This window comes from Pseudochaenichthys georgianus, chromosome 1, assembly GCF_902827115.2.
Source record: "Pseudochaenichthys georgianus chromosome 1, fPseGeo1.2, whole genome shotgun sequence".
Taxonomy (NCBI): domain Eukaryota; kingdom Metazoa; phylum Chordata; class Actinopteri; order Perciformes; family Channichthyidae; genus Pseudochaenichthys; species Pseudochaenichthys georgianus.
The window spans coordinates 14,773,575-14,784,815 of NC_047503.1; the positions used below are offsets into that span (position 1 = coordinate 14,773,575).

Consider the following 11,241-nt stretch of genomic DNA (forward strand, 5'->3'; position numbering starts at 1 on the left):
CATTTACGTCTGAAAGCCTCCTACAGAGCCAAATAATAAATCAATTTACCACCTGGCAAGGTTTCTTTTTTAAATTAAAGTTAGTAGGGTGCTTATCTTTTCAGGACCACCTATGTGAATAGAATCTGAAATGATAAACGCTAGTTGCTCATCAACTGTCAATGTAGAAATATTTCTTCTATGATGCCTTCTGTTGACAGTTTGATTTTGTCAGGCAAAAACAGTTTATAATGAACTCCTGATGGCCTTTTAGCTGTTCAACGCAATATCATGGTTTCAAAGTGAGAAGAACGCACTATATAGTTGTTTGTTGTACTATTTGTGAAAATAGTTTGTTTCAGAAGTTAAATGATACAAAACTGCATTACTTAAGACGACAGTTTCACCTTGCTGTCAGCATTCGTTGTGCTTTAAGTTTACGCATTCAGCTAGGGAAATAAACTCAGTGAGATATTTATTTATCTTATTTATAAATGATTTAAAAAGTGGAAGCAGACTGAAGAAATTGAAGGAAAAAACTGTGATTAACACTGAGGTGGAGTCTGGACACCGGCTATAATAACCGTTGTGCATCACATGTATCTCAGATGAGTCAGGGTGAGCAATGATCAGGCCCTGCTCCGTGTCCCGGGGCGGGACGACTCCTCTCCAGGAATGCTGATAAAAGGACGGGCAGGAAGAGTGTCCCGCAGCTCGTCCTGAGCTCACCACTTATCAGCTGTGAGTGCTTTTTATCTTCGTCTCTGACATTATCTCTCCAGACAGCAAGTTGTTTTTCTTGTCAGCCAGTTTATTTGTTTCTACGAGAGGAATGAGGCATTAGATACTTTATTTAGCTTTTCTAGTGTCACTGCGGACACTAATGGAGTTAATGTGTGTACATCTGTGTGTTTCATAAGGAGCAGCGTTTCTTAATTAAGAGAAGCAGAGGTGCAACTTCATGCTTTAACAAGCATGAAGTTGTGACCTTTGACCCTCATTGCATCACAGACATGGCTGCTGTGATTAGCTTCCATTAGCTACAGCTTGGACATGTCAGGCTGTAGCCAATCACAAGTCACCTGAAGGCACAAAAGCAAGCTACTTTTGTTGAGAGATGTACTGTAGGAAGGAGAGAGGAAGCGTTAGCCAGATGGTATGATGTTGCTGCGGTTTGTGTTCGGTTCCTCTTGTGCACGTGTTGGTTTCATTTGTGCTGCTTTGGTCTAAATCTGTTATTTGAGCTGCGTTTGGTTTGGCTGCTTACTGTTGATTTTTTTCAAAGATGGCACTTTTACTGGTTTACATCTTAATTGCTGCCATTCATGTGGCCTACTGCTGTCCTACTGCCTTCGAGAACTTGGAGGCAACTGGTAGTAAGTATAACTTACACAGCTTTTTCATGATTTCTTGTTGGTTATATCAGAGGGATGTGTTGTCGGCTTTTTAAGAGTTTTATTTTTCGTTCCCTCGCAGAAAACCGAACCTCAATTAAGTTCCTGGCTGTGGGAGACTGGGGTGGTGTGCCCTATCCGCCCTACGTCACCGCTGTGCAGAAGGCTACTGCTCGGGAGATGGGTAATGTAGCAGAGCAGATGGGAGCTGACTTTGTTCTGTCCCTTGGCGATAACTTCTACTATAGAGGTGTGAACAGCGTGGACTCTCCTCGGTTTCAGGTCAGTTGAGTAAACTGAAAATATGGGGCAATTAAATGTGAAACAATATTGTGTAAGGTGGGTTAAAAACAAAGACCTTGTTTCTCATCTTAATCTTCTATCAGGACACGTTTGAGACTGTGTACACGGCCAAGTCTCTCAAAGTCCCCTGGTATGTGCTTGCTGGCAATCATGACCATGCGGGGAACGTCAAAGCTCAGATTGAGTACAGTAAGAAATCGGACCGATGGTAAGGATGAACCTAAACATTTATATAATAAATAACTTTCCTTTAGTCTAATAAAAGAAAAAAAATCAAAGGAATACTTAACTTCCAAAATGACCCTTTTTAATATCAATTACTTGACCATGTTACGTTTGCGTTTGCGAACAAGATGACAAGTTTCAAAACGTATAAAAATAGAGCGTTAGTAATTGACATACAAATGATAATTTCATCAACCTATTGTTGTCACAACCCTGCTATCCGTAACCTTCTCAGGAGGTTCCCCTCTTACTATTACGAGCTGAACTTCCGGATTCCCAACACTGGGAAGACCCTAACCATCATCATGCTCGACACCATAATGCTGTGCGGCAACTCTGACGACTTCCTGGACGAGAAGCCTCGCGGCCCTCTGCGTGGGGTGGATGCCAACCGCCAGCTGACGTGGTTACAGGGGCGACTGGCTCGCTCCACGGCAGACTTCCTGTTGCTGGCTGGCCACTACCCTGTGTGGTCCGTGTCTGAACACGGGCCCACAAAGTGTCTGCTGCAGAGGCTCCATCCTCTCCTCAAAAAATACAACGCCACTGCTTACTTCTGCGGGCATGACCACAATCTGCAGGTAGGGTCATGTAAGCTCTGTTGGTATTAATCTGCATGACTTGCTTCACATTCACCTTCTTGTTTTTGTACCCCGTACAGTATATTGAAGAGTCTGGTGTGGGCTATGTGGTGAGTGGGGCTGGAAACTTCCTGGATCATGATATCAGACACTGGAAACATGTTCCCAAAGGTTCGGTGAAGTTCTTCACGGGCCAACCTTCAACTATGGGAGGCTTCGTCCATGCAGAAGTCACCAAGAACAAGATGATTCTGACCTTCTTCCAGGCTATAGGCACGTCTCTCTACCGCACGGTCCTCAGCCAAAGGAACTTTGAGTAGACTAGCTCATACAGTAGGAGTAGTGTAGCTTCAGATCACAGAAGTGATTCTTAACCCTGCGTTTTTAATCGTTGGCATTAATATTTCGATGCCATTCATAATGTGTATTTTAAAAGAGAATCAACTAGTTGTACATGTGAATCTATTGTTAAAAGAAAATAATAAATGTTTTTTGGTAGAGAATTGTCAGTGTGTGGATTTGCAAGACGGAAATCTTTTCTTATGAAGACAAAGAGTTCAGAAGACTGTGGTTCATAGAAGTGCTTAGTGTCATCTGCAAATGCAACCATGATCAGATATGTTGGTCTGAATGAGTAAGCATTTTAGTTTTGACTTGAAAGAGTTCTGAGGCTTTTTTTTATGAATGAATGTCTTTTACAGTAAGACTGCTCAATCCCTTTCTTGTCAGGTCTGGTACATGTGTCGGAAGAAATTACACCTCAATTTTATACCTCTGGTAACTGCTCCAAGTTTGCACTTATGTAAACTTGTACATCCAAATACTTAATCTTCCTGTGCTCAGATGACTTCCTGCTAACAGGAGGAGACTGGGTAGGAATGTAACTGTTTGCTCTCTATTCATAAACAGTAGCTAAATATGACCGAGTAACACAGTAGGTGCTTTTATTCTCTTTATGAGCCACCATAAACTTGCAGGTATGTACATCCAAGCCATTAAAACAAGTACTTTATTCCCTTAAACTTGCCTGCTGACATACAATCTGGAAGGATAAGATGTTTTAGTAGGGTTGGGCAGACTCAAACTAGAGACAATCTTGCCATGAGATTACACCAGCTGTGATGCCAGTGGGGGTGGAGCATTGGCCACATGCCCACTCCCTGCCCCCTACTTTACACATCTGTAACGTTCCCTGACTGCTTCTAAGGTTGCGGCTCTATCGCGGTCATAAATCTGTCGATACCTCGGTCTGGTAATTAATTTGTTGAGAATAGACAGAATCGCATCACTAAAACATTCCCACATTTTAGCTACTAGACTTGTTGGCATAACATGTTTGCTTGTGGATACTGTGCTGAGAACAAAACAACTTTTTCTAAGCCATTCACCTGTTTAGAGGCTTTGACTGAATATTTCCCTCTAACGCAGGGATCGGAAGGCATACAATAATCTCACAGTGCACCTTAAAGGTGGGGTAGGTACATTTCAGAAACCGGCTCGAGATACACTTTGTGTTATATTCCATGGAATGCTCTTAACATCCCGATAGCAATGAATATCTTAAGTGCTTTGACAACAAATCCATAAAAAAAATTCATCTGTAGAAGCCGTAATACTGTAAAATGTCAAACCAATCGGATTGGATGGCCTACCTGCCTGTCAGCCTTCCATCGGGGCACAAACTTATCTCGTGCCCTCATTGGTCATGTGCGCGTTCGTGTGTGTTGGAGGAGGGGCTCTATAAGGAAGTGGCAGATTTTCTCCGGTTGTGTATTTTCAAATTCTAGCGATCTCGAGCCGGTTTCTCAAATGTACCTACCCCACCTTTAATGTGCAGGCAACCTTTTGTTTGCTTTCATTTGAAAAATTAAATGCGCAAATGTCCCAAATAGAAAGTTGTATTTGGAACATCACTCAGCCTTTTTTTAATATGGGCCATCAAAAGCCTGTGTTTTAAATACTGACATGACTAGATTGCCTGCTGCTGAAGGTACTTCAGTACTTCTGTCCGTAACAGAGACACCTGGCCTGCCAGCAGAGGATCAGGCTGAATGACAGCAGATTGGCAGGGAGTGAAGGGAACCAGGATAAACTCAGCCAACCGATGAAAAAACATTAACCTGGGGGCATCAGAACAGCAGGGTTTCTGTTTGTTCTCCCTTCTCCAATGTACTGCGGTCAAGCCAGCCTCCACTTGGGAAAACACAGTCAAGCAAGCCCGCACGTGATATTGGGGTGCGCGAATATTAGAAGCATTACGGTAAAATCCCAGCGCTTACTCGGTCAATAACAAAAGCACCTATAAAAACAAACCAAACATATTAAATTAAGAAATATGTACTATATAATGTGATCAATAATTATTTAAAACAAACTACGTATAACTACCACGAGTAAATGTAAAATGTAAGGAGTTTCAAAATAAAAGTCCTTTGAAATCTCATATATTAGCTATCAGCCCTGTGTTTAGATAAGAATAAAACGAAATCTCTCCCTGATCCAAGACTCATCTCACTACATGGTGATAGAAGGACACCCCATCTACTCACCCAGAAAAAATCAGGACATTCTGATGTGGAGTTTCAAAACAAAAGACCTTTGAAATCCCATATATGAGCTATCAGCCCCGTGTTTAGATAAGAATAAAACGAAATCTCTCCCTGATCAAAGACTAATCTCAATGCAGGGTGATAGAAGGACACCCCATCTACTCACCCAGAAAAAATCAGGACATTCTGATATATAGTTTCAAAATAAAAGAGCTTTGAAATCCCATATATGAGCTATCAGCCCTGTGTTTAGATAAGAATAAAACGAAATCTCTCCCTGATCCAAGACTCATCTCCCTGCAGGGTGATATAAGGACACCCCATCTACTCACCCAGAAAAAATCAGGACATTCTGATGTGTAGTTTCAAAATAAAAGACCTTTGAAATCCCATATATGAGCTATCAGCCCTGTGTTTAGATAAGAATAAAACGAAATATCTCCCTGATCCAAGACTCATCTCACTGCAGGGTGATAGAAGGACACCCCATCTACTCACCCAGAAAAAATCAGGACATTCTGATGTGGAGTTTCAAAATAAAAGACCTTTGAAATCCCATATATGAGCTATTAGCCCCGTGTTTAGATAAGAATAAAACGAAATCTCTCCCTGATCCAAGACTCATCTCACTGCAGGGTGATAGAAGGACACCCCATCTACTCAGCCAGAAAAAATCAGGACATTCTGATGTGGAGTTTCAAAATAAAAGACCTTTGAAATCCCATATATGAGCTATCAGCCCCGTGTTTAGATAAGAATAAAACGAAATCTCTCCCTGATCAAAGACTCATCTCAATGCAGGGTGATAGAAGGACACCCCATCTACTCACCCAGAAAAAATCAGGACATTCTGATATATAGTTTCAAAATAAAAGACCTTTGAAATCCCATATATGAGCTATCAGCCCTGTGTTTAGATAAGAATAAAACGAAATCTCTCCCTGATCCAAGACTCATCTCACTGCAGGGTGATAGAAGGACACCCCATCTACTCATCCAGAAAAAATCAGGACATTATTGAAAATTATTATATATATAATATAATAATATAATTATATAATATATTATAATTATATAATATATATATTATAATATAATAATATAAATATTAAAATATTGGTATGTTTTTGTATTTCATGCCATCTTAATAATAATAGATTTTTTTTTTTTCATACCATGTTATAGCATGGACCAGCATGAAGTTCATGGTGGTCCATGCTGGAATAACGGTTTTTGCGCCAGCAGACCAGCATAACGACCAGCAGTCCATGCTGGTCCCTGCTGGTTCATGCTGGTGTCCATGCTGGTCCAAGCTGGTCCAAGCTGGTCCATGCTGGTCCACCAGCATAATGACCAGCATGGACCAGCTTGGACCAGCTTGGACCAGCTTGGACCAGCATGGACCAGCTTGGACCAGCTTGGACCAGCTTGAAGTCCATGCTGGTTTTTTCAGCAGGGTTGACCGCAGTTCCAATGTTGAGTTGTTTAGATTTACTGCCCTTAATAGTTAAAAAGAAATGCAAACAGTTAATGTAAATGACCATGCTGGTTAATGGCTTTAAACATCTCCAAACAGACGAGGATGTGCCAAGATGTCTTATTGCATAATGTAGTTAAATGCAGTAATCATTGTTCTCATTGTCTTTATTTAGTCTTGACCACAGTCTGAATATAGCGTTGCTGACTCTTCAAGTGTGTTGTCCTGATCCAATCAAGATGAGCTGCAGTCCGCTGGTGTCATGCCATATCAGACTGAGAGCTGGAACTGAGAACTAAGTCAATGCCAGAAAGAAATCCTCTGAGGGTAAGCCGTCACCTTAGGATAAAGGACAAGTAATGACCGCTAAACCATGACTTGCGTATACTGACTGCAGAGCAAAAGAAAGCTTAATTGCACGTGAGACAGACTGATTTACAGTAAGTATATATACAAACAAACGTTGATCTCTCACCTACAGGCGACCTCAGTAGGTGCCCTGTGTGGTTTGCAACAAGAAACAGTTTAAATGTATGACTAAAGCCCCTAAAACAAATTATGTTTGTAATAAAAACAGCTCAAATGACAGTCACAATGTGAAAATGGTTGCTCCTCCCTGTTATAAACCTATATGGAATTGTCAGCTGATGCTAGAGCGTGCTAGCTAGCCCGATTAGCATGTTGCATCCGTAAAACATGTTAACTTTGATATTAATTGCTAATTGTATGAAGCAATGCCATATCGCAGACAAATGGAAACTAGCAATTGAGACCATGAACTCATTGAAACATGTTTACTAAGATAATAAATCAAGTAAAAAGCAATTATCTTATACTCTTCTATGCAATCTGACTTCTTCTTGCAAACAATGGACGCACCCAGTGCTGGCCATAAGAAATTAAGAATTAAAAAGCTTGTATAAGGTCAAATAACTATGACCACATTTTAGCACTTGTGAAACTGCAATGACAAAGAGAAACATGCTCAATTTTGGATACATATGCACAAAAGAAGAATACTGGATAGAGATGACTGCTAAATACAACTGCTAATTAGCATGTAACCGAATGGAAGCCATGCTCATAATGTAATGTTATTATTTGAATTCCATGTTTTTCGTTTACCCTTTATATTATGTTAATCAATGTTACATTTCTTGAATTCTGTTCACAATTGTACACATTTTGAGTCCTTGTTGGTCACAGGTGTTGATTTGTTAAATAGCTACATATGTATGTTTCCCCAACTGTCACCCAATGTCCAGGACTGCAGCACATTCATCCTGCGCTCACATGTTCCAGATAACAGCTAATCCAAAATGTGTCTATGTGTTAATGTTATGTTATCAGATGTTCGTTGATCAGAAAGCTCATTATTTATTCTATAGTGTAGGTCGGATATAGACAGTGGAACATTAAAACTGGGGTCATCTAGCACAGTGTTGAACCCTGCAACAGAAATACCCAGGGCCAGAAACTACACTAGCCTATAGAAATTAAATTAAAACAGTGTGAACTGTGATGTTAGGGTCTGAAACCTTCCGGCATCTCACTTCCTCAGATTGACCTTCTTTCTTTATCGGCTCCACCTTAAGCCCTAACCCCCGGCAGCCCTTGAAGAGCTACTCTGCAGGGTCAGTGACGACTTTAGAGCACTGAGATCTCTTCTCTGACGGAATAGGATTAGAAAAACTTCCCCCAAGTCAGAACTGAAAAACCCATATTCAGAAAATTGCGATTTAGTGGTTGATATCCTAAATTAAAGATGTAGGTGTTGAGAACTTTAATAAAAACTAATAAAAACTATAAGTAGAAGCAGAAATCCAAACAAATATTGTATCTCTTTCACTAGTTTTACACTGCATGCTTGCACCCCTGTCATACAAGCAGAATAAACAATGTTGTTCCACTGAGATTAGGCTGCGGCTGTAGGATTATCTAATTCAAAAGTAATAAAAGGATGCTGTATTAAAGGCTAAACTGCTCATCTAATCTTCTCTGCCTAATCTCAATCCCTCACTGAATAAGGGCACTCTGTTTTTTTTTTAACTTTGATGTTTGTCCAGAGAAAGACAGTGACGGTGGTAGTTATGGGCACAAACACAGGGAATTATTGAAAATGCTGATGTTTACCGTGTGTGTGATGTTGCAGCTTCATGTGCTATTAAATGCTTAAAATAAACCCCAACATCTGTCTGTTTTTGGATGCCAACAAGCTAAAAGATATAGCTTCATAACTTCTGCTGTTACGACCTAAACTGACTGTACTTAAAGATCTGAGATCTGCAAAATCAAAAACGTATTTTACATCGATACCCAAATTGTGTCTTTAAAAATGTTTCATGTGAGCCGATCATTTTATTTCCAACATGTCTTATCATATCATGTTATTGCCTTTATGTCCATTGTATGTGTTTCTGTGGCATTTTAATAGATATGACTTCTTTGAATCATATAACTTCATATCAAGGCCATCGTTTAATACATGTCACACTTTTCAACCCCATTCACTACAAATACCCAGATGATGCAAAATTATTAGTAGACATGATCACTGTATTTCAAAATCTTCCTTTTTATATTGAATGAATTTTCTGCTTACTGTGCCTATCCTTAAATGGCCTCACACAGTCATAATACCACTCTCACCTCCACTAACTGAATAAACTACACCCTATTAGGGAGTATCCGATCCTCCTGGGCCAGAAATATATTAAGTGTCAGAATAAGATTGACGCACAAGTGATCTTATCTTAGTACTCAGCTTTATTTGACACACAGCAGCTCACTTGGCTCTCCTGTAATGTGCTCTCTTCATCATGTCTCTTCAGGTATATACAGTAGACAGGATATTCCACAAATATATAACGCAACTTTTAAACGTGATTTTGGCTCTTTCACTAAAGACAAACCCCCTGTTCATGGCCAAATATCAATTCATTATAAATGAGGATTGTTTTATCTTGAATACAGTCACAACTTAACTCCATCTGAAGTTTGTCAATGATAGTAGAAACTCTACAAACATAAAAACAGGTGTAAGACGTGAGTCTGTTCGGAGAAGGTTAATAGTCACGATACTGACTTGGCACACATCCACGAGAAAAGTGAAAGCCATCCCTGTCTGTCCCTGGCTCTGATCCTGAAAAACTGTTCTGTTTGTCTTTTGTCTTAAACAGACTCATCAGTTAGTCCGACAGAAATAAATCCATTCAGGAAAAGTCTCAATGCATAGTTTGCAAGTCTCTGCCGGCCTAAGATGTTATTGGATTTGTGACAATCATTGATTTTCATGTGAACTTCCCAGTTACTTATTTCCTTTGTGTTTCAGAGGTGAAACATGGAGCAAAAGATTGTCTGAAAACCGTCTCTGGATCCTTCGTGCTGCCTCACGCATCACTCTCCTTTGGGATTTGGTGATTGCACGGCGGGCTGTTGACATTGCTGAAGGAGTTTGGGAAAAAAGAAGGCTTGTAAGGGATCACGGCCATTAGAGATGGGGACAACGGGCTCTCATTTGGGACAGACATGGGGATGATGACGTCATTCGTGTCCCACACGTGGAAGGCATTCGGGTGGGAGTGGTTAAGGGAAGGTGGTAGGTGCAGAGGTCTGTTAAACCCCTCCCCTTCTCCGTCTTTTTTTATGTCATCTTCGACTGGGCCCAGCAAACAATCTGTGGACAGAAAGAAAGGATTCAGAATAATATTACATAATAACCTCCTCTAACATCGTTACAAAACTGTCCTCACTGTCTTGTTACGATAGCACAGAGCAAGTACTCAAAGTACTCAAGACACAAAAGTTAATTTGGTCTAATTTTAGCCTTTAAATTATCACAGAAATATTTGTTTTAAAGACCGTATAGCTGCTACGACAGGAACCTTTACTGGATGATGTGTGGAATTTCTTCTTTAAAGATATACACTTATAACCCCAAGCTTTGAAAAAATATGTGCAACTAACAATTGAACTGAGAGTTTTGGATTGAATGTTCAGGTAATCCCTGATACTAGCTAATTGAGCCAAGTTAGGAGAACAGATGTCTTAGACATTTTCTGATCCTGTCTTTATACTAGAAAAACAGACGAGTTGAGACTCAAGCTGTAATACATGGTGGAGCAACTCAAAGTTCAAAAAGCAAATAAAAACGGTTTAGTTTTGCCATCACTGGCTTCATTAAGCATGAATTTATTTATACAGTTTGATAGATTGTAAGCCGTATAAATGTATCAGGACAAACAGCACAAGATAACTTACTGTTAATTAGATCAACAAGAGTTCTTTTATCCAACTAATGTTAGTTTAAAACGAGTCAGCTCCACTTATAGAAATGAGTACCTGTTATATCCAGCATGAGGTCCTTGATGAGGTGACCAACGATGGCGTAAGCCACAGCAACTATGACCAGTGCGGCGACCAGGAGGTAGAGGACAGACTTCGGTAGGTGGATGACGTCCCTGGAAGGAGGCTTGTACTCAGTGTATAGAGGCTTCGTGTTTTGAACCAAATACTGAAATGAAAGTCCTTCTTCTGTGTGGTTTAAGTTGGCCATATTTCCACAGTATAAGATACCAGTTCTCCTACAAAAGTAGTTTATTCATCACGTGCAAAGCGGAAAGGTTCCCAATTTGACTCATCCACTTGCCCAGGTACGTGTCACTCCCTAAAATGCAGAGGCAGAGTCAAACACTACTACTTAAAAATAAAATAAATATATTTGATTAAAATAT

The 11,241-nt window shown here is 40.1% G+C and overlaps 2 protein-coding genes across 3 annotated transcripts; one reads left to right on the top strand and one right to left on the bottom strand.

The window, feature by feature from the left end:
* The first annotated feature begins 626 nt into the window (after positions 1 to 626).
* acp5a (acid phosphatase 5a, tartrate resistant) lies at positions 627 to 2,985 on the top strand. 2 transcript variants are annotated; one of them, XM_034092314.2, is made up of 6 exons: positions 627 to 720; positions 1,265 to 1,355; positions 1,456 to 1,655; positions 1,760 to 1,884; positions 2,137 to 2,482; positions 2,563 to 2,985. In XM_034092314.2, exons 2-6 carry the CDS (start codon positions 1,265 to 1,267, stop codon positions 2,800 to 2,802), a joined length of 1,002 nt encoding a protein of 333 aa, XP_033948205.1. In that variant the 5' UTR covers positions 627 to 720; the 3' UTR covers positions 2,803 to 2,985. The 2 variants fall into 2 exon arrangements, with proteins under 2 accessions (XP_033948205.1, XP_033948200.1); XM_034092309.2 differs by lacking the exon at positions 627 to 720 and adding an exon at positions 1,040 to 1,135.
* Positions 2,986 to 9,217: 6,232 nt separating this feature from the next.
* LOC139434481 (uncharacterized) lies at positions 9,218 to 11,144 on the bottom strand. Its single transcript, XM_071204339.1, has 2 exons — positions 10,850 to 11,144; positions 9,218 to 10,184 (listed from the first exon to the last, which is right to left on the bottom strand). Exons 1-2 carry the CDS (start codon positions 11,061 to 11,063, stop codon positions 9,898 to 9,900), a joined length of 501 nt encoding a protein of 166 aa, XP_071060440.1. The 5' UTR covers positions 11,064 to 11,144; the 3' UTR covers positions 9,218 to 9,897.
* Positions 11,145 to 11,241: the final 97 nt, after the last annotated feature.